The 24,509-nt window shown below is 38.9% G+C and overlaps 1 protein-coding gene across 2 annotated transcripts in view; it reads right to left on the reverse strand.

Annotated features, from left to right (window-relative positions):
* The window catches only part of Cdh11 (cadherin 11), a 152,750-nt gene that overhangs the window by 41,036 nt on the left and 87,205 nt on the right, over positions 1 to 24,509 (reverse strand). For both annotated transcript variants that reach the window (XM_050144286.1, XM_050144284.1), the window contains 2 exons: positions 4,594 to 4,993; positions 265 to 559 (listed from right to left, as the gene is read on the reverse strand). In XM_050144286.1, coding sequence (XP_050000243.1) covers positions 265 to 559; positions 4,594 to 4,821 — 523 coding nt within the window. In that variant the 5' untranslated portion in view covers positions 4,822 to 4,993. The remainder of the gene's footprint in view (positions 1 to 264; positions 560 to 4,593; positions 4,994 to 24,509) is intronic.

Here is a 24,509-nt window from a genome sequence, read left to right on the forward strand (position 1 = left end):
GGAAAGAGGGAGGCTCCAGATGGGAGGAGATGCAGGAGTGAAACTAGGAGGAGTAGAGGAAGAAGAAACCATAATCAGGATACATTATGTAAGAAAGATAGCTATTTTTAATAAAAGAAAATATCCGATTAAATAATTTTTCCCTGTTAAGATGCAATAAAGATTCAACACAGGCTCTGGCTCTGAGCTTGGAGGACAGGAACCAGCCTGCCCACCGGCAAAGACACCAGCTAGGAGTGGAGCAAGTGACCCCAACTTACATACCCACATTGGACCTCTCAGGCACATTGGCATGATAGGTTTCATGCAGAAACTCCGGAGGGTTGTCATTAATGTCCTGGACCTTGACAATAAATTCTGATGGTGGTTCCAGTGGCCTGTTGGTGTCCCTGTCCACTGCCTGAGCCATCAGTGTGTACTGGGCTCTCTCTTCTCGGTCCAGTGTCTTTGTGGCATGAATGTTCCCTGATTTGTCATCAATCACAAAAATGGTTCCGGCTCCTTCACCTGAGAGAATGTATTTAATGTTCCCATCACCAGAGTCAATATCTGAATGAAGCTAGAAAAAGAGAAAACAGGACTTGTAATTTCATAAGGAACACAATGAAAATTCACAAGCTGATTGCTACATCATGCACATATATGTGCACATACATACACTCATACATATATCATGAGAGCAAGCCATTTTCACCATCATTTTCTGAATGTCAAAATCCAGTCATAGATAACTACCATGACCAAGGACATCAAGTTAGGTAATGATGAGGCTAAAATATAAGTAAATATTTAATTCTGAAATTTAATGTACTTACTCTCTTCTTTTATGTATATATGCATACATACAAAATATATATGTACACATTTTGAAAGAAATACATGCATATACTTTGAGCAGATGTAAGCATGGATTTATGGAGTATCTTTCTCTCAAATTTTACTACTGTTCCTTCACTTTCTTTCACTAGAAATCACATTTTTTTTACCAGTTCTTTTATGAGCTATTTATTCAAGTCTATACATATATAAGCTGATCTCCACAAATTCATAAGTGTTCCTGTTCATTTCACATAATACTGGGCCACAGATTACATGCTATTCTTGTGGTTTCCTCTAACTGCAACTTCTGTAACTCATTCACCATAAAGATTCAAAAACATTCCTCATGACATTCCGCTTGATATTACTGTCATTTCTTCCAGAGATCCTCCTCAAAAGATGTTTATATTGTCCAGGTTTTTGCAACTACAGGCAACTCAGATAATCAGACTTCTACAGATCATCTGCCTAATAGTCAGGGTCTACCATCTGGGTCTCTTATCTTCTTAGAAGAGTCTCCTATGACCACAAAGGATGGTGTAACAGGAGGGTAGACATGTAGCCCTCAGACCCTTGAAATAACCTCCAATATGGTTGGATTTTTCACATTTTCCAGAGAGCCTAAAGACAATTTTTAAACTGACATGTCAAGAATCCACGGTTATGATAGTCATCTTTGCTACCAGCTCTACTCAATTCTGTTCTGTGATTCAGAGCAGACCTCACTAATTTTCTCACAGCAATAAACTCCTTCCATTCCCTTTAAATCCTCATGATTTTTGAGTTCCTTTGCCTTCATTATTTCCTCTTGTGGAAAAATATAAATGTTACTTTACATTGTCTTATAGTATTAGAAAAATATCTAAGAGATTTAAAAAAGCTGTTTCACATAGAATTTCAGCAAAAAATAGCATTCACAACAACAGAAACTATTACTAATTATCATTTAATATTAATTGATTTAATTTGAATACTAATATCACTTTCTTTTATTTCAGCAGAATTTCTATTATTATTATCAAACTATGTCTTACACAGCTTGCATGAGGTTCACAAAAGAAAAACAAAACTAAGCTGAGTATACTACTTTTTAAAATGTTTGCGTCATTTTAATTTCCCAAAAGATATCTAATTTATTTGCAGTGTTCTAGTGAAATAGCAAACATTTCAGCTCAGAGGTGAACACAAGACCACTTAGGTTGTGGACTCCACAGCTTCTGGAGCAGGGAGCGCAACCAGAGTTTACTTCAGAACTTGTTAGTCAAAACAACCCATCATTTCAATGGGATGTGCTGATATATTTCATAAGAGGTTGACTATCTGAAGTTATTTGATGGACTTTAGTGGGCAAGTAGAATTGCCCAACCTTCGTGCTGTTTTCTTCAAGGTCTGTGCTCCCTTCTGCTACCTCTCTACGACTGTTGTTTTCCTTTTATTCCTCTGCTTCACAAATATCAAAAGTTAGAGGTTCAGCCCCATGAATGGGGAACAAAGAAATAAATATCAATGTCAAACCACTGAAAGTTTCTCGGGGTCTCCATGCATTACATAAGAAAAAAGAGATGAATTTTATAATTAGACAAATACCTGAAATTTTGCTGTGCATTCTGTTCGTCATGTTTCTACTTTGTCTCCACGCTCTCCAACCCTTAAAAGTCTGCTAAGTCTTCACTAGTTTTACTCTCTCACAAAGATAATGCATTATACTGACAATACTATTTATTAGGTTCCCCACAAAAGCGGTTTGGGAACACAGCAAGAGCTATCAAGGGTCCAGTTGCCGAGGCACGCACAGCCAGTTCCTGACGCCCAAGACTGATGACTTCTCTCTTTGCACAGAGCAGCATGGCACGGGCTGAATTTTTGACATGAAAACTGTAGGTCTTTTTGCTTTGCCAAATTCTACCTTTTCAGGGAATTTTAAAGCATTCAACCTTGAATGTCACCATTCAAAGGTTGTTAGAGAAAAAGTCAACTATTCCTCCTACTTAAGGGAGATCCATCTCAACACTATTTCAAAAGGAAAAGAAAAGATTTCCCAGATCCAGCTGCTCATCATACACACACACACACACACACACACACACACACACACACACTCTATCTTACCAAGACTTCTTTTATGAGCCTAAATTTTCAAGATCAGACAGGGGTTGATGCCAGGTTTTCCCTTGCCTTCTTTTTTGCTGTGCTTCTCCCTTGTAATATAACATTTGCTAGATCCAAAGAGAAGAAAACTCATCTGACTCACTAAGTCCTGTCTTCTCTGCAAACTTCAAGCCTCAACACATGCTGCCCCACACTAAGACAGCGACTAAGCACAGGTCACTTTCCCAGAGCAATTCCTACCCAGTTTTGCACATGGTTCGAGCTATTTTGCCCGGCCTTTCTGGGCTATATTTTTCATTTCTCATCCTGTAGACTAGCACCACACATCAGCCTAGGGAGCCTGCTTGTCAATTATTTCCCTGTATTTCCATTTTATCAAGACTATCTCTTTGCATTTTCCACTTTATGTATACATGAATAAATTTATTTAGTATATTTCTAAAAACCATATTCCCAGTTCTAAATTATGTGGAGATTATCATGCCCTTTCACAGAGTCTAAAAATCAGATTGCCGTTTTCATACAAAAGGACAAGTAAGACAACTTCATTGGCATCCTTGGTGTTCAGAGGTGTGTGTCTCTATCATCTGTGCTTACATTTCTTCCTCTATGTTGAACCAATTCTACTTAACTTTCAGGCTAGAAGTTACTAGGTACTTGCCTCTATTTTTTCACAAGTGTTAAGGACATAAATTCATAATGATTAAATTGAATTTTATGACGCTTCTCATTCTACCTGGAGTTTTTCTTTCTTCTTTAATTGAATGCATGGATGACTCCGTTCCCTCGATTATTTGAGGTCAGTTATTGCTTTCACCTGATTTATCCTCTGCCTATCACCTCTTCTCCACACAGTGCATATTCAATTTGTGTATGTGAAAATGTCTGTCTCCTAATAACTTATGTCAGTATCATCTAAAAGAGCCACGTATTGTATCTTAATAAGTAGTAGAAGGTCAGTTTGACAACTGTAATTTGGACTCTCTACATTTATATTTTTGATGGAGTGGCATAGCAAATGCACAACCTAAGGAGAAGTACAAATCTAGCTGTTGTGTAACCATACAAGAAGGCAATGAGGATAAAATCACACTCATTCATATCCTTGTGTTTGTGTGAACCCCCAAGACCTGGGGGTTGAAAGGTAATCAAATCCCTTACACAAAGTAGAATGAAATCTGATTAAAGAGACAGGCAGAGGTAAAACAGGAAAGAAAGTTACGATGAAAAGACACAGGGAGACATGAGAACATTCAAATGGGGTCAGGCAAGTTGGAGTTAGGATACAATCAAAGAAATTTCTCCATTCCGAAGAATGGCTCGGTAAATTATGGCAGTATTGCTTTCAACAGACTACAAAGCAATTTCTACTAATTGAGTTCTTATGGTGTAAGAAGTGAATATTAGAAGCGTTCTCAATGTGGTTAAGTCTATGAATGAGGGGAAGATGCTGAAAGGATATTTATACAATATGATTAATTTTTTTAGTGGTAGCCAGTCGTTAGTGCTTTCTAACTTGGCTTTTGTTAGTTTTTGGCTTATTGTGTCTCGCTTTTGTCTGATTGCCTGTTTTTAATTTTTGCTTAGCATTTGTCTTGGCGATGTCCTACTGATCTGATAATAAACATGTACAGATACATCAATATCGAATGCAAACAACCTTACCCTGCCCACAAGCACAGGGTCAGGCCCAGTGTACTCTTCTATCACAAAGAACTGGTTCCAGACCCAGCCTCTCTTGGAGCGCTGCAGCACCTGGCCCTCTTTGCCCTTCTCATGGTGTCCATGGAATGGGGGCCGCAGGTGGTTTCGTCGCTCCAGGGCCAACGCCTGGCTGTGGTATAGCATGCTCAGGCACACCAGGGCAGCTTGTAAACAGTAGTTCTCCTTCATTTTTGGTTATGTGGTAGGCACAGGAGAATGCAGCTATCACTCCTTTCGCCACCAGAGTGGCAGTCTTTCAGACGGCGGCCTCCCAGATGTGTCAAGTAGACCTCCTCTGGAATGGAGTATCTTCACTCGCTGAGGACATCACGTCAGGGCTGCCCACTTCCCCAGTCAGCTTCTGCAAGCAGAGAGATATTGGGTTAGCTGCAGCCTTCATTCCCAGTTAGCAAACATGTTGGCATGAATGCCAGTTTATCCCCTGTCAGCTCTGGGAAAGCTGACTGCTTTCTCTGAACCCAGCTAGCTCACTTAGGAAATGGAGGTAAGAATAGAAAATTGTGGGCAGGCAACGAAAATTAAATATGTTTTGTTTCTCGAGACAGGGTTTCTCTGTAGCTTTGGAGTCTGTCTTGGAACTAACTCTCTAGACCAGGTTGGCCTTGAACTCACAGAGATCTGCCTGCCTCTGCCTCCTGAGTGCTGGGATTAAATGTGTGCACCACCCACGCCCAGCAATACATTTTTAAATAAAAAAAAAGTTTGAGTCTCTACCATGGGCCATGTTGATACCCAGAACCCTAGGTAAGACCCCACCGACAGACCTCCATCACTCCTCAGTGGCTGCCCAGCTTTCCCCAACAGACCACCTCCCTTCATCACCATATCCTGCCCCCGACTTCATGTAGAAACACCAAAAAGTCAGGATAGTCAAAGCAGCCTGTACAATAAAAGAACTTCTGGAGGTATCACCATCCCTGTTTTCAAACTGTACTACAGAGATATTATAAAACTAAAAAAACCCTCATGGCATTAGCACAAAAACAGAAAAGTTGAGAGATGAAACTGAATCAAAGACCCAGACAAATCTACACACCTATGGACACCAGTTTCTTGATTAAAAAAAAAAAAAAGACTGAAATACACAAGGAAAAAGAAAAGCATCATCAACCAAAGGTGCTAGTCTAATTGGATGTCAGCATGCAGAAGAATGCAAATAGATCAATATCTATTGTCTTCTATAAAACTCAATTCCAAATGAATCAAAGACCTAAAAAAAAAAAAAAAGATACACTGAACCTGATAGAACAGGAAGTGGGAAGTAGCCTTGGATACATTGGCACAGGAGACTACTTCATGAATAGAACACCAATAACAAAGACCCTACGAACCACAACCGATAAATGTAACCGCATGAAACTGAAAAGCTTCTGTAAAGTAAAGGACACTGTCAACAGGCTAAAACAGCAGCCTACAGAATAGGAAAAGATTTTCACCAATTTACATCTGACAGAGGACTAATATCCAAACTATATAAAGAACTCAAGAAGTTGGTTGTCAAAACACAACTAATTAAATTTAAAAGTGGTGTACAGATCTAAAGAGAACTCTCAATAGAGGAATCTCAAATGGATAAGAAACATTTAAAGAAATGTTTAAGATCCTAGCCTTTGGAGAAATGCAAACCAAAATTAATTTGAGATTCCATCTTTAACCTGTCAGAATGGCTAAGATCAAAAACACAAGTAAAAGTTCATACTGGCATGCATGTGGAGCAAGATGAACACTCCTCCATTGCTGCTGGGACTGCAAATTTTGGAAATCAGCATGTGGTTTCTCAGATTATTGGGACTCAATCCTACCTCAAGACCCAACAATGTCACTTCTGGGTATATACCCAAAGTATGCTCCATCCTATCACGAAGACACATGTGCAACTATGTTCATAGCAGCTTTATTAATAACAGCCAGAAACTAAAAATAACCTGTAGGTCCCTCAACCGAAGAATAGATGAAGAAAATGTACATTTGTACAGTGGAGTAATACTCAGGTGTTGAAAAAAATAACATCAAGAAATTTGCAAGCAAGTGGATAGAACTAGGAAAAAGATCATCCTGAGTGAAGTTAAAGAAAGACAAACACAGTATGTACTCACTTATAAGTGGATATTTGTAGTAAGGTAAATGAAGATCATGCTACAATTCACAGACTCAAAGAAGCTACATAACAAGTAGGTCTCCAGTGGGGACATATTTATCTCCCAAGGTAGGGAAAACGGAATAGAGATCTCTGGTGAACTAGGGTCGAGTAGAGACAGAACAGGAGGGATGGAGTAGGGTTAGGGGAAGATAATACTGGGAGAGACAACTGGAATTGGGGTGGGTATTTCAGGGGTAAGGTAGAAACCCAGTGCAGTAGAAACTCCCTGGATTCTATGAGGGTGACCCTAGTAAAACCCTTAGTTATGGAGATAAAGACACCCAACTGGCAATCTTCTGTAACCAGATAAGGCTTCCACTGAAGGGATCGGGACACCAACCTAGCCACAAAACCTTCAACCTAAAATCTGTCCTGCTTGCAAGGCATGTTGAGGTAAGGGTGGCGCAGAACTTGTGGAAATGATCAACCAATGACTGGTCCAGCTTGAGACTCATGCCACCAGAGGGAGTCCATGCCTGACACTGCCTGGAGAGCCAGGGACCAGGTTTCGGATAACCCAAAACCTAAGATAGAACCAAACAGGACTGGCAAAAAAAAAAAAATCAATAAAATGATTTCTAATTATATTCTGCTATACTGTGCCATGTCCAGTCATCATCAGAGAATCTTCATCCTTCAGCAGATGGGAGACGGTNCAATGAAATGGTTCCTAATACTCTGCTATACTAGTAGACCAGAACCTAGCCTGACAGCCATGAGAGAGGCTTCATTCATCCCCTGATGGGAGCAGCTGCTGAAACCCACTTAGGCAGAGCTCAGGGAATCCTGCAGTAGAGTGGGATGAAGGACTGTAGAAGCCAGAGGGATTAAGGACAAGACAACAGAATCAACTAAACACAGCTCATAGTATCTCACAGACTGGACTGACTATCTGGGAGCCTGCATGGTTCTGAGACTGGTTCTCTGCATATATGATATGGTTATAGAACTTGGTGTTCTTATGGGATTCCTAACTAGCTGTGAGAGAAGGGGCTGTCTCTGACGCTTTTATATGCTTTTGTGACCCTTCTCTTCATACTGGGTTGCCTTGGAGTAACTTAGTATGAGGTGATGTACCTAGTCTTAGTGTAACTTGATATGCCATGTTTGGTTGATATCCCAGGGAGGGGAGTCCTACCCTTTACTTGGGGGAAGCAGAGGAGGAATGGATCTGGGGAAATAGAAGGGGAGGTGGGGACTGGGAGGAGGATAGGGAGGGGAAACTGCATTTAGGATGTAATATATAAGAGAAGAATAAATTAAAAAAAAAGTTTGAGGCTAGCTTGATCTAATCTGAGCTTCATAGTAAATTCCAGGCCAGCCCTACCTAGCAAGATGCTATAATTAAAATTAAAAAGTATTTAAAAGGTCAAGCCTTTATTGAGCATTGTGGATCAATTAATTAAAGTTATAGCGATCAATTAACACTACAATGTCAAATAATAGGTCAATTCTCATTCACTCACAGGGGAAATCTATAAAAGCTATAGAAGTCAATTAAGGCTACAGCATCAATTTGCTTTTTTTATGGTCTGAAATCTCCCTCATCAGCTCAGCATCCTCTCTTGCTGGACAGTTTTATATAAGATGCTTTCCAACTTCACTCCAATCACAAGACACAATATTAAACAAGAAACCTGTAACAGGACCTATCGTCAAACCAAAACACAACCATCATGCTACTATTCATCAGCAGTAAGAAGAAGCCATTGGCAAAGTTTTCCTTCCAATTCCTTGTATATATCTGACCTACAATCTCTCGTTTCTAGACTTCTTTTATTTGAGTTGTAGTACTATGGTATGAGAAATAACTTCCTATTTATGTAACATTCATGCTTAATCCCCTTTCTTAAAACTCATGCTTCCTTATATAAAATTATCTGCTCTTTCTTGATGGCATCCAGAGCATAGGTTTAAGATAGCTCTCATAAACACATACATTCTCTATTACTCCACTGCCCAGGGACAAACGCTGAGTAGGAACTGAGATTCTTCCTCTTTTCCCATAGTAACAAGATGCAAGCCTGTTACTGTTTATTGCTCATGGAGAAGACAAAAGGAGACTAGTAAGGTACTCCAAAAGGAAAGAAAAAAAAATAAGTGTTTCAGGGGACAATGTAGCCATTTGTCTTAGTCATCTAGGATATAAGTGGGCTGGTAGAACACCTTTTCACAGAGTAAATCCTGTTTCCCTTGGTAGCCTTTGACTTGGCCTATCCAAGCTTGTGGTTTCTTTGTCATATGCCAAGACAATAACTAAAAAGGCTGAAGACACAAAGTTAAAGGTTTCTGCTATGAGCCACATAAAACTGTACAATAGTATTGCTCTAGTTTCTTCTCAAAGAATAGGAGTTGAAGCCTTTAGCATTTGTTGTTTTGCATTGTATGCATCAGAATGCATAAAATTCTTCAGGTAAATCTATTGTTTTTGAACTCATCCTTTTTTCTGTGTGTGTTTGTGTGTGTGTTTTGCAATGGTGCACATGAGTTCTGATGCTCACAAAGGTCAGAAGCCTTCAGTTCCCCTGAAGCTAGAGCTCTGGCTGGCTGTGAGCTGCTGGAAATGAATACTGGCAACCCAACTAAGGTCCTCTGCAAGAATGGCAAGTGCTCCTAACCACGGAACCATCTCCCCAGCCCCAACACTCATCATTTTAATAATCCACCGAATGCTGCTTAGAGCAAGCCCAGGGCACTACATGGGAAAGCACAGAAAATTCTATCAGCAGGAAGGAGATCTTAAAGTGAGGCAATAAGAAGCAGCAGTGAGAACACCGGGGAACAACTGCAGAAACGAGGTTCCAATATTAATTTGTCCTTGAACCACTTCAGTTCCCTTCCGTAAGGCTTTGCCTTCCAATTGGTAAAATGAAAGTCTTGAATGAAATTGTCTATCAGTGGCTTCCCTCTTCTTGTAAATGGTTAGGGTGTTAATGAAAGATTATGGAAGGTTTTCTTCTGATTCAAATTCTGCATCCTTAACAGGCTCATAGCCTCTTAATAATTGAGGTCATATTTACTACACATGTCTCAGAACTAAGCTCAAAGAGGGCATCCCTAACAGCTCAATGAGTGAGTTCAAGCAGACACTTGAACTTCAGACTTACTGCCGCCCATGTGGAGATTCTAGAAAGAGAAAGGAGAGAACACATGGTGCAAGGTCCCTGCCCGTTTTGTACCATGCCAAGTATTAAGTGTTCATTCACGAAGCGATAAATTATTCCGGCATATAAACTGTGAAGTGTATTTGAAAGAAAGGGTTTAATTAAAGTTGATATTTCTGCACCTCCTTTTTTTTTGGCTGCCATTTTGCTGTAAAGCACAATTATTTCTGACACCAAAGTGCTGAAACTACATGACAACTTTTCCACTTTATAAAAAGTCTAGTTTCATGTTAATGAGTAAGAGGTTCGATGTGACCAATAAACAATTGGCCTTATTCTTTTTATAAAAAGATAGTATTATAAATTCTCGGTTGGAAACAATTGCAAAACTAATCTTTTAAAAGTAACTAATTGGCCTAATGAATTTTAATCATTTATATGAACAAATACAATGTATTAGTTATCTTGATAATTATCCTTAAATTATATAAGGTGGATTTTAAGTCATTTACTCACTTTAGAATAAAAATCTATTGAACAAATTCTTTTTTCATTAGCCATCTTTCTAAAAAAATCACAATTATTAAGTCACCTATTGATTAACATGTTAATCCTATTAATGGGACTATGAATAATCTGTTTGAAAGGATATGAACATTGAGGCCCATTAATTGAGGAAAATTAAGCACACATTGTACTCCTGTAGGGTTCTGGTGATAGCTAGACTGAAACTTGAAAACAGCCCTTCAATTTCTATATTGAACAAGTGAACCCTCTCTTCCTTTTCTCTGTTTTTAAAGTGATTTTAAAAATGAAAAGAATAATCTTGGACTAATCGGAATGCAAGATGTAAGTTCACATGGACTGGAATCGACTGGATGGTAATAACAAGACTATGATAAACAAATTACCTAGTACTTGTTAATGTTGTCTGCCTGAACCTAGAAGGACTTTTCATGAGTTAACTAAGCACAAGAACCTTACAAATGACAATAGTACTGTAATCTCCATTACATATGCATGTGAACTAGAATACACAAAGATGAAGTCACTTTTCTAAGGTTTCAGAGACTGTCAAAGGGAAAGAAGGGATTGGACCCTGAAGGATGATGATTCTCAGAAGAGTCAGATGTGGATTCCTCCCCTTACCTGATTCAGCATCTCTTAAGAGAATATCTAAAACCAAACCCAGAAAGATCCTTCCATATCTTCAAAATTACCCTATCATGAGAATAATTTAGGATTAGGGATCATTAGGTAAGTACATAGACTATGATAATAATAATAATAATAATAATAATAATAATAATAATAATAAAGAATTAGTCGAACTGGAAAGTAAAAGAGAAAGCACTTCATAAAAGTCGCCGTAGTAAAAATGGACACGAGGTGATAAATTATCCCCACCAAGTCTTACAATGCAGTGTGGCTAATCTTTCTTTCTTTTTCCTTAAATTTCTATCTCAACAATTATAAAGACAGACCTTAAATTTTGTATTTAGGGAGTTTGGTTTATCTAATTCTGGGATTTTTCTACGAATGACCTGGAGCATCTCAGGAACGGGTTGGTGAATACAGTAGAAACACAGCGTGAAACGCACACAAAAATTAATGGGCGGCTGCATTCCTCGTGAAACCTTGACATGGGTAATAATTGGGGAAATATATCAATGCTCTAATTAGTATTAATAATGACCCCCAAAGGCAGTTCAGGAGCAATCTTTCCACTAAAGTACTTTCCAGCAGCTGGCCAGGATGTATAAGCTTTGGGGTTCAACTAACACACATAAGAAGACTTTATTTTATGATGGGAGCATGTTGCTTAGAGGGAAAAATAAATGTTGTTGAAAGTCTCAGGAGTAATAACATGACAGGAAAATGGATTTGCAAAATCGCCAGTTCTAAGTGGAAGGCTCACCCCTCTATCTGGAGAGCAGATAGTCCGTCATAAGTGACTGCGCCTTGAGCATAAAACACTCCCGCTGTGCCTGCTTTTGTCTCCATAAAAGAAAATGACATATATGGGTGTTTAAGTATATTTGGACTCCTGCTGGAAATTGTTATCGGGTAGAGAATGAAAGACAAAAACGCTTAGCAAAAAGCAAGCAAATTTGGTTTTCAGCCTTCTCCTCCCCCACAGAGCTGGAGGGATCAGACACAGTGACCCATTCTTTTTATTTCTAGCTAGCTAATTTACAGATAAAGACAGGTTATCATTACACTAAGAATATTATCAAGGTTCCCACTAGAGCTCGAAATCCTATTTTTGTATCTGCAATGTTCCCTTGTGGGTGAGCGCAGGGACTCTGGTCTCTCCTTCAACAAACACAGCTTTGTAACCAATCGAATTCTATTATGCAAATTAATTCAAGAATATTTTATTCCCCGCTCAGATCTCATCACTCAGTGCAGAGCTGGTCTCTCCTTTCAAATCAAATCACAGGAATTATGCCTTGTCTGTGAAAATCATAGGGAAGGGAGAGAGAAGTATTACAAGAATTGTTGAAACATAATTCTCTATCTCAGATTTCCACATGTGCAGTAAGGTCTAAGTTTGGAATAACCACTTCTTTCAGGTGCAAAGCATACAGTGGACACTATAAAAAAAATCATGATATACATGATATACAGGACTCATTGTCCAATGCCAAAATCAAATATCAAATCAACAACAATGAAGACGTTTTCTTAACTTGAATGAAATTTCTATCAAGGCTCAAAGGTAAGTCTCACTCTTTCCTTCCAGATACATAACGAACTACGAAAGCACAGATTTGGAAGCTGGAATGGCATTTAATAATCTGTAAGTTACTCAAATCGTGGCCTGAAATCTGGTTAAATTCCTTACAGATTCCATGAAATTAAGTAGAAGTAGTGGTAGCAGCTTCATCCTTCTAAACCATCTAATTTTAGTAATACTGGACAGTGGGGGAAGCCTTGCTATGCAGCATTCCACTGCATTTTCAGCATAACTTGATATATCTTATGTTGGGGGGTCTCATGGTCATGAGGTTTCTTGGGAAGTTAAGCTAAGACCTCATGTCTCACAATAATCCAATCACACTTCGGCAGTAAGATGATTGAGTTCAATGTCTACAAAGAACATGGATTACTCATGCTCCATCTGACTCTTAAGACCGTCGTTCTCGGGGTAGTATTTTCTAAATGTTAGTCATTAATATAAATAAATGACACCAACGCATACAGGAAGCAACACTGTGAGCAGTGCCTGCTCCGACTGTGAATAAGGGCAACCTACTAATGTGTGGAAAGAAGTGGATTTCACGTTCAACTTTTCTATGGCGCAAAGTGACAGTGATAAGCAGATACTTAGCTTAATGCCTTGCCATCTGTGACAAGAAAGGCATAGGTGCAAACTTCCCTCTTTATCCCCAATAGCAAATTTGTAGAATGGGATCTTTGTTTATCCCTTCGTTCATTCAGGATAGGGCCTTGGAAGTACACAGTCAATATATTTCTGACCCTTAGATTTCCTCAAATAGTGTAGTCTATGGTCTAAGTAGTAAATGAAAGATCAGCACAGACAACGCTATACACAAAGCACAGACGAATCAGCAACTGCTATCAGCTTGCCAACCTCTCAGAGGAATGTTGGAGAAGTGGAACTAAGATTCCTCAGGTGTGGCAAACCTGAGCATAACGTCAGGTGTCAGAAGGAGCGAGACAACACAGCTGAGTTACGACTCCTGGGCCGTGTGAATCAGTGCCAGCGGATCTTCAGGCCAGCATATTAAAAACGGTAAACATTGGCAGACCAGTTATACAACAGGGGAAAGCAAGGTTTCAAAACAAAGAAAGAAAGAAATGATTTGACAAGAGTGCTGTGCTTGTCACTCACCATCTGGAAAACACAAAATACAGTCTGTGAAGACAAGGGGGACCTTTGCTCCCCATTGCTCATATGCAGACCATGATCTCGTACCAAAGAAATAACAAAGAAAATTAACAACAGAATATAATATAGAAGCCCCGATGCAGTAGAGTACCTGCGCCAAAAGATTCCAAGACCTCATCTCTGTGTGTGAACAGAAACAAGGAGCCAGCACAGGCATAGTTGAGTATAATGACTAACATGTGGGAGATGATTAAGATAAGGCAGACCAGCAATAGCTACAGAAACTGTAACCGAAGTCACATAGGTAGATTTGAATTTTCAGGAAAAAAAAAAAACACATTTTTAATTATCCATCAGATAACTGTAGCATGTATGATTGTAGTATGTACGGATACTTATTTTAATTATCCACGAGATAATTGCAGTATGTATTCAAAATATAAACAATAAACTATTTTATTTTGGTTTCTGCTTAGTTTTGCTGTTTCGTTTTTCGGTTGGTGTGTATTTCATATTTCGTATTTAAGCCACAGGTGAGAGGAGTTACATTTTAAGACCTGAGTAGCCACAAGTACAAGAAAACACTTGCTAGAATAAGGTATGTAAATGAAAGACTTCCTGGTGCTGAGAATAGGGCAAGAAAGAACCAGAAACATAAGGCTGTGCTAATAGGTGGAGAAGTTTTCTAGAAAACATTCAGATGGCCTTTGGAGCTCACATATCCAAGAAAAGGCACTAAGGAAGTAGACGGGGGAGGATGTGGAAGCCTCGGTAGAAGGAATGGACTGGGAGCAAGAACACAGGATTTTAAACTCTTTGATCTTGTAAAACCACTACACTTCCCCAAGTTCTTCAGGGAGTAAGTATCACAAATGTAAACTTCTGAGTCTCTGGTTGGGAGATTTTGTTACATTGTTAACTTCTGGAACTTAAGAATCAGATGATAAGCAGCGAGAGACTTTCAACTATTAACTTTTTTTCCCCATTTCGTTAGACAAGAGAAGATACTGAACTATAGAGGTGATAGGTAACATTTAATACTAGATTAAGTGAACAAAACCTGGACTCCCCGCTTCCTGAGGAAAGAAAAAGAAAATATCAGGAGATGAAACACAGTTTTCATAGCATAGATGTCTCCTGCCTTAAATGTAGTTTTCTGTTTGTTTATGTCATTTCTATGGAAACAAGAAACTTGGATTCATAAAGAGAAATGTACCCCTAAGTAACCTAAGAATGCTCCTCTCACTCCTTTCAGGGATAAAAGAAACAAGAGATAGTAATCTACATATTCTCCTTGACACTAGCGGTCCTGCACCAGTCCAGCAGTCGGTTTTCTGATAGAGAAACCGTGAGAGGAATGACTGTGTGAAGCTGGGCTTCGTCGCTTAAGAGGACTTGGTGAAGTCTTGCAAACTGACCACTACAACCACAGAAGGGAGTTCCTGAAGTCACCAGTGTCCAGAACCAGAACTTCTGTCAGGGAAGTATATTCTGTGACCCTACCCACTGAGATCACAGGCATAGTTCCAGCTGAACCAGTGTGTGGATGGCCTTAAAGAGTGAGGAATGAAGTCAAGCTGCTTCCAATTACCAAAGGCCTGATTTCCACCAGAGTGTGGGTGGGCTGTTTCAGAGGTCTCTTTCTCAATGTTCCGGTCTGGACCACCCCATAGTGCTCCGAGCAGTCTAAATAAACCCTGAGACATACTTAAATGGCTCTTTTATATGCCCACATATATCACAAAGGAGGTCTCACCCATTTGTTATAAGAAAGTTTCATAAATATCTCATTGTTCTTTCAACAAATCCAACCTTTAAAACCCATTTTTTCCAGTAAATTAAGGCTGTTTATCAGGAAAAAATATGGGATAATTTTTTTAAGTCATGACAGAAAAAAAGCAATGGGATGCAGCAAAACTCACCAGTGCCTCCTATGTTTATAGAGTATTTGCTGAAATGTGAGCCTAGCACAGGACAGACAGGACTTTCAGAGCAATGTCAAGAGTTTTTAGTGCGTCTTCAAAAGGTATGGTCATTTAATTACATTTTCTATATTCCCAGGTTAATACCACTGAAAATTACTGACAAGAATTTTGACTTCCCTAGAAGAATAATCTATTGTTCTAAACACATTTATGGCAAAAAATGCATGCCTTATTTTTAATGTATTGCTTAAATAACTATTGCAAAGGAACATTCTTCCTGACTTTTCCCCTGGGTAGAAGTGACAATTTTCTTTCCTTTGGATCACACTTTCCATTAATATATTCAAATTGGATATTTCAACAGATTTCTGGCCCCACAAAAACATGTAGGGTACATTACATTTTTCATAAAGTTAGGTGATGACCAGCTCCTCATTGTATTCCTTCATACTTATACAAAGGACAATAGAACAAACCAATTTTGACCAGTTTTGCTTTCATGGAACTGAATATCTAGGCATTTTACTCTCAACCCTGACTGAACACTAGAATTGCCTGAGTAATCAATGAAATTCCTTACCATAGTCTAAGTCAAACAAAAAGTGAATTAAATCCAGAATACAGTATTTTTGAAGATACAAGGCAAGGGGATTTCATTGTCTATAGATCTTGAATTTTAATCTAGGCCTTAGTCTTATGTCTTAATATACTAGTCCCATTTAAATCAGTGTTCAGTCATTTTATATAGGTACTAAGTCCCTGCAAACTGTCTTATTAGTCGATCTTTGTCTTCGACGTGAAAACTACCCTCTGAAACAGGTAATGTTTGTTTGGTGGATGAAGGTACACAAACAAAGCTTTATTAGGCCACTAAGATATGCCACTAACTCACTGTCATGTCCCCAAACACCAGTCTTTAGGTATGTGAAATAAAGGGCTTTGTTGCTTGGGGGACTCACCAAAGCGAATCATCAGAAAAAACCTAGGTAGGAAAGGCTCCAATATGTGGGGATGCCTAAGCTGCCTCTCTGCACATTCCTCAGAGTGTGGAAGGCTAGATTCAACAAAATTTCTTATTGAAAACCATCTCTGCTTTATTATAAAGAAAAATAAAGGAAAGCGAAAGCATTTGTGATATCTTGATACCTAGTGGGTTCCCGTGTCTCAGCAGGTTAAGAACTTTCTGCTTCAGTGCCCATAATCTCCTGGCATAAGCAGGAGGCCTCCACTCCGGAGAGGGTAGCAGCACTGACAACTGACAACTCACTTGCCTCCAGCCAGCCGGTTTTCTCGGATGAAGAGCAAGATGAAAGTTGTCTGACCTCCCTCGCTCTCTGGTTAATTTTACATTCGAGTAAGGTAATGGGTGAAGAAGCTTTTATAAAAGCATAATGTGGGTTATGTAGGTGTGATCGAGGGTAAAAAAAGCTGACAGCTGTGACACCTTGGACATCTTCAGCTAATTTTAAAGGCCTTGACTTCTAATCTTCAGCAATTTGGATTGTGGATAAATGTAAATTATCTGTTATTATTCCAGGACAGATGTGTGTTTTTCATTTTTCTCCGATAAAAATATAAAATCGAGAGACTGCATAGAGGTCCCTATTACAGCTACACACTTCCTTTCTCTTTGTCCTAGAATACGTGGATACTATCGGGCTCCCATCAGAGGACTAGGACGCTGACCTCAGTTCCTCCTGGTGAGATGTTGTGTGGTGGCCACAGAGTGGAGGTATGATTCCAATAGGAAAACTGTCACATATGAGTCACAGGCTCTAAGGAGACCAAAATCACAAGGCCCTCTGCAGAAAATCTGGACCATTCAAGATTTCCGTGATATGAGATAAGAATGAAGCTATCATGGGAAGAAGCAAAGCTGATGGGAAGTTGACATAAGGTATCTTGTCAAGAGTGCTGTGTGTGTGTGTGTGTGCGCGCGCGTGTGCACGCGCAGGTGCACATGTGTGTTCCTTCTTTATAATACTTCTGTTTTAATTGTTGTTTTATTTTTTATCTAACACAAAACATTTTAATGAATATAATATAAACATTATGCAACATTTACCTTCTACCTGTCTTTTTCCCCCACTCCAGGTCTTTTTCATGCAAATCCCCACAGAATATTCACTGGCCAAACTCAACTATTTTTTAAGAAAGGACCATTGTATAACAATACTGTGAATCTGTTTTCTTTTTCTTTGACCTACACCCAGAAGTTTATTAGAAAATACATCATCTTCCCCAACTTTACATGAAAAGTTTAGAAGCCTTATAAGAGCATTAATTTGTTGAAATGTTTGATAGCTTTTTTTTTTTTTACAACTATCACTGGTGCTGTCTTTATATAACCATTTAGCTACGGTTACGACTTTTGTGATAAATAGTCTTTATATCTTAAAGAAATTAAGGCACCAATATGGTCTTGTCATTTGTCCACCCAGCCCCCTGCTCACGCCGCCCTTTCTTCTGAAGCTTCCAGATTTCTAGCTGGCTTTATGTCCTTCGGCCTGAATTCTCTTCACACGCCTCATATTACAAAGTTGGCTGGCGATGTACTTTTCTTAATTTCCATTAACCAAAAACATCTTTATTTAAGAAGGATATTTTCCCTGAATAAAAAATTCAGAATTGGCAGCTCTTTTACTCTTTGAGGTCTCTAAGGATATTATTCTGCTGTCTCTGGCCTCAATTTTTTCCTCATGAGACACTGGACATCATTTAACCTCTTTTTCTCTGGATATGACATTTCATTCTGATTTTCAGTAATTCAGCTATGATGTATCTTGTGTAGTTTTTTTTATATTAATGTGTTTTTCCACATTTTCCACATGTGTAAGTCCACAATTTGATAGTGTTAATTACTTGTTCTTTCAATCAAAATAGCCTAGTCTCTGTCGGATTCTCTATCAGATCTGTTAATGTTTTCCTAGCAATCTACTCTGTCTATCTACCTGCTATCTGTTCTGTTACTTTTGATTTCTATACACTCAGTACACCTACTTATTCAAAACCCAAGCTATGGCCATTGCGGATCATTTTCTTGACCTCATAGAAGAGCCTGCTAGAGCATTATCTCCCAATCAGTTTCTTTTTGCTGCATTTCTTCTATGAAACAGGGAATGTGACATGTGCTTTGCTTCCATTTTGAATCATCAGTTTCTCTACAGCATCTCTATCATGATAGTGTCATTGTTTCTACTGTCCTGAGAAAGAAACAAGGGCATAGCACACTTTAATTTGTTTTCAGTTGGTTACCTAGTACCCCAAATGGATTTGAAGCTATATATGGCCCACTCAGAACACTTTGCTCATCTATCCTTTGGTATTTTGCAAGGATATATTCTATTGCAATACTCCTAAAGTTTCCCTCTAGTAGGTACTCAGAATTCAGCTAGCTCCTTTTCTACATTATAACCATTTTAAGAAATATTGGCGGAGAATGGAATTTATGAAATAGTAAAGTACAAAATTGTGATGAAACATATTCTTTGTGTCCAAAGAGCTCATGGGTTCCTGGAATTCTTAGCTAATACATGTTCTCCTACAGAACTTTATATTCTCCACCCTAAGCAGTGCCCATAGTGGCTTAGAAGAATCCTTCATTATACCACATATGTTTTCCCTCTTAATCCAATCCTTGCAACAGTTTCAAATGAATAAAGCATGACTTTAAAAAAAAAAAAAAACTCTTTTCCTGGACCATTTTCACATTAGAATAAAATCTTGCTGTGCATCCCTCACTGCCTAAGTCTACTAAGAATGTGCTAATAAGTAACAGCTCCAAGCAGTGCAAGAAACTGTAGGAAGCCAGCCAGATGGTAAGTGCCTTTTAGCAAATGGAGCCCACCTAACAGGAAACAGTTCTGTGGGATGGCATTATCCTAGAGATTGGGCATGTTGTTCACAAAAGAGTTGAGTGGTGTTAGCAGCCTAGTGTCTCCCAAGAATGAGCATATGTCACCAGATGTGGATTTGGCCATTGGTTTAGAGGTCTTACAGCCTACTGACCTATTGCATCTTCTAAAGATATCTTTCTGAAAGGATAAATTTACAATCTATGACACCACTGGTTAGAAAATGCCCTTTGACAATACTTCCTAAGGGAAAGCTCCGCCGAGTCACAGTGATCCCAATCAAGCAAGAAGCAGATTGTGTAAGATCAATAAATCATGAATTGCCTATCTGGACCGGCTGCGTTCCTGGCAAAGTATCCATGATAGAAACGTGCGCCCTTGCAAATGAAGCCTGTCTAAAACGGAAACCACTAAAATCTAGCTTGGTCTCGTGGTTTGTAGGCTCCCACTGCTTCTCAATCTAAACATTTAAAACGTGCTGACTTTGTGTAATATCAAGGTATCCTTCATCTTTTCTATTCCTAGATAGCTGTAAAACGTCTCTAGGGTTTAAATGCCTCTACCATAGACTAATCTAGATTGTTCTCTCAGCGAGAAGAGAACATCAGTACCTGAAAGTTAGCTGTATCAATTAGCATTCATCCAAATAAAATGATGACTAATGGGTCCAGAGAAAGTTAGCTGATCAAATTAGTATCACATATCCTGACAAGTGAAGACAGTCAGGATAAACTGTGATGAAACATCACAGGATGTAAACAAACAGGATGAAACATCACAAAGGACCTAGATACAGGAAACAGGTAGAAGCTTTCTAGGTGGAATGGAAGGATGATATACTGCTATTCTTTACCCCATCTCTCTTCTACAATTTCTTTGTATGTCACAAATTCAGGCCATGTTTCATTGGAAACCAATTATCTGGTCATCACAGTGACTCCTGCTCTTCTGAGAACCCACTTTAAATACTGAGTGAGCTTGAGGTCTGCTTGAGTAATACCTAGAATCGGCCTGTGCTTGGGGCCCCACATGTATCTAGATTGAGAAGAGAGAAGTTGTACCCTGCTTGTGTCTATATATCTCTGCTGTGTTAGTGCACCATCCCCATTTGGCATTCTATGGATGAACCAGACCAAAGATTCTAAGCATCTTAAGAGTGTTTATAGTTGTATAGTTACTATAGCACATAGAGTACCACCACCACCCTTCTAAGATGCATATGCCCATGCCTCACTGACTTTCCATTCCCTACACTCTGCAGCTGGCTCTATGGCTGAATCATTTTAAGATGTTATTGAATGACACTTTGTATGGTACAGGACGAACTGAGGTTTCCCCTGCTGTTCAATATAAGTGTATTTCTTCTGTTAGTATTTTCTAGTTCATATAACCACTGCAACAAATGCCCAGCCCTTAGTTCTTGGTTAAGTTTTGAGATCTTTTTGTATAATATGCAACAACATGGAAAAAAATCTTCAAGCCATGGCATAGAATAAAATAGTACAATCAAAAGAAGACAAATTCCATATGGTCAGATTTGTATGAAGAATCTAAAAGACTGAAATTAATAATATTAACCATAACTGTTTTTTGGAGATAGGAGGAGGAAAGAGGAACTCACTAGTTCATTAATCAACAGATATAAATGTCAGTTGAGAAAAATGAGCTAATTTCTAGAGATCTGTTGTACAACATGCATCTATAGTAAGCAATCCTACAAATACAGTTTAAAAACATAAGGTAAACTCCTATTGGAGTTTCTATCATGATAAAATAATTCTATGCAAGCAAAATATACCTAAATAAAACCTTTCTCCTGCATAAGTAAGGTTTAAGTGTTACACAAATTGCCATATAGTGAGCAGAGCATAGGCTTCTTGACATAGAGGGCCAGAGGTGTCAGTCTGAGAAAACTCTCAGTGAAATATGGCAATATCTAACCAAGAGTCAAAGAAAATAAATGTTCCTGGGAGGAAGAGAAAGCACAGCGGAAAAGCTGTTGAGCGTATTTTAAAGAAGAAAAATCTTCTTCAATCAAATATAAATAAAAAAGTGGCACTGGCATTGAAGCTCGCGACTACAAATGAGAAAAGATGAAAATCAAGTTCTACAAAGAATAATAAATGCCTTACTATGAGGCTGTGATTTTCTTTCTCCCCTAAAGCCATGCTGCAACAAGGAGAGCTCCAAGGGGAGACATTGCAGCTGCAGAAGAGTAATAATAATTCTTCCCTTTACCAATTACTAGAGAATTTAAATCAGCTAGTTTGTGAGCCTGAGGAACTCAAAGATTTTATGGTGAGATTGTCCACCACATATGGGGCCAATGACAAACATCCCCAATAATATTCCTCCTTGTTCTACAGTGTGGTTTTGGATCTGCACAGTAGACCTCCTTTGTATCTTGTTCAGTGTCTACACAACAAAATTTCAAGTATTACACATAAAAATGTATTATGCTCAAAGAAAATTCCCCTGACCTTTGCAGCACAACTAATTGAGAAAACTGTCACAAATATTCTCAATCCAGCTATCTGAACATGACTCATTTCTCTAGAGTTTGGGACCATGTTAAAATGTCAAGTGTTAAGTGTTGACTAACTTTAATAAATGATAATCAAAGAAGACTTCTAGGTATTCTAGCAATAATCATCACCAATTTGCAGAAAGCATTTTGTCACAGGTTTGAAAAACTCCTGCCCCTGATCACAAGACTTTAACAACAAATAGTGGCGGGGGACTCAGAAATCCCAGCTAAACAATGGTTCAAACACTTTAATATCGTATCTGCTATTTCAAGACTCTCTGATGATAAAGCTTAAGTTATCGACATGAACGGGAAACAGAGATTTGGATTTAGAAAATTAAATGCAAGTAGTCCAATTTAATTCCTGCACTAGAAAAGTTTCCTTTATGTTTTTGTTCCTTGATATCCATATAGTTTTTGGGATTTATACTGAAAAATTATCACTGCTGTCAACATGAAATTCAATCTTATCTGGTATTCTATATTTTTTTCTAGTAACCCTATTGGAAATTAAAACAATGAATGGAGCCAGGTAAACCAACCTTCAAGCTCCAAATTATGATAATTCTAAATCTCAGAGTCAGTATCTTTCCAACTCTCATTTCTGTGACCTGAAGATGCTCTGTGTCATCCCCAAAGAGGCTGCCACACAATACAGACGAGATCACATTTAAAGAAAAGCTAACAGCCTGGGAACTTTTTGCATTCATCAATCCGAGGACAGAGAACTTCTTTTGGACTCTAATTTCCCTAGAGAAAGCAGAAAAGCCCTTCCTATTGACAGGTGACCTGCGATGTAAAAGACCAGAGGATGGAAGGATTATCTTTGATGCTAATTGGAGGAGGAATTAGGGACTTTCTTTCATCCTTTCGGTTGACACCAGTTTTCAGAAAACAACTGACGCTGTAATCCCTGAGTCAAGATCATTTATATCACATTAGGAGCATTGCCCATACTGGATTGGAGAGCAACTTCTGAGGTCCCTTCAAGAAACAACATTCACAGATATCTATTCACAGGTACTACAAAGTGGCAGAAATGTATTCATCCACAAGGTTTGTGCTGTTGGGTTGTGGACCTGGTATTGTAAGGTGAGAGAGAGAAGGGGGGAATAGAGGGATGGAGAGAAGAGCAGAGGGGTCTCTCTCATGATGGGAACTAGAAAAGTAGAAGATGACTTGGTGGTGTAGGCTGGGAAGCAGACCAGAACTTAGATAGCTGCAAATGCAATGTGGAAAGTGCTCTGATGAGGGTGCTGCAGGGATCAGAGGAGGGTCAGACAAACCAGGCTGCTAACAGGCAGCTAATCAGAGAGGGCTTAGTGGGCAAACAAGGATGTTTGAATTCTGACATATGTGAAGGAACCAAATATTGTAAGGAATAATTCTCCAGGCAGAGGAAACAACATGATCAAATACATAAAACACTGAAAATAGATCCTGTGTCTGGGTGACCACCAGAATTCAGATCTATAAGCTACAAGTACTGAATATTCAAGCAACAGGAAAGGGGTAAGGCAATGTAGGTGGACAGGCAGTGAAAAACACAAAGGGAGAATGAGTGATAAATGAAATAATAATAGCAACTCTATCTGTTTGTTGAATATAAGTGAAGAAATAACTATTCTGGAGCTGGCAAAGATGAAGTACATCAGATAAGCATACAGAAAAAATGGCAAATGTCCATCATGTTTAGGTCCCTGGGTCAAATTAATTTGATGCCCTATTTCATCCAATGTCTGTTTGGACAGCATCCGCATCTTAAACTAAGGATGTGTCTTTGACTGTTTGAAGTTAGCAAAATATCTGTGTCTTACCTTTTGAGAGCTAGTGCAGGAACAGAGAACATTTTGGAAGAATGAGCATTATATTGTACATCAACCATGTTAGACCTTGAGACAGATGCATGAATTATATTTAATCCTAGCAGTCTTGCGAGAGAGCAATTGTTATTCCTTCCTTGACACATAGAATTAGAAAACTTTAAGTTCCCCAACTTCTGACCTGAATTTGACCCCAGTGACAGAAATAAGCCCACACACCTATGCCAAGCGTTCATTCTCGAAATCTCTAGCAAAAACATCCAAAGAAAAGTGTCTCTTGTTCTAACAGAGGTGATGCCTATGCAAAGAAGGAAACTAATTTCATTCTGATCCCCCCTGATCTGTGCGGTATGTATCAAATCATGGGCCTCTTTGCAAAATTAAGGGCATTAGTTATCCTCCCATTCAGTCTCAGCGGCATTGGACTTGCATGCCGACGTTCCCAGCTAAGATGACGAATATCAAGTTTTTCCAAAATCATTCATCAAGGGGTGAGACCTGAGCCTGATTAGCGTTTCAATAAGAATGCTGGGACTAAATAGAGAATAAGCAGATGATCACAGCAGCAATTAGGCACCTTCGAGACAGCCACGCTTTTCCTCAAACCAATCGAGTTGGAGCAAATGA

Source organism: Alexandromys fortis, unplaced genomic scaffold, assembly GCF_014885135.2.
Source record: "Alexandromys fortis isolate MF-2015 unplaced genomic scaffold, M_Fortis_MF-2015_v1.1 scaffold_1, whole genome shotgun sequence".
In the NCBI taxonomy this organism is placed as follows: Eukaryota; Metazoa; Chordata; class Mammalia; order Rodentia; family Cricetidae; genus Alexandromys; species Alexandromys fortis.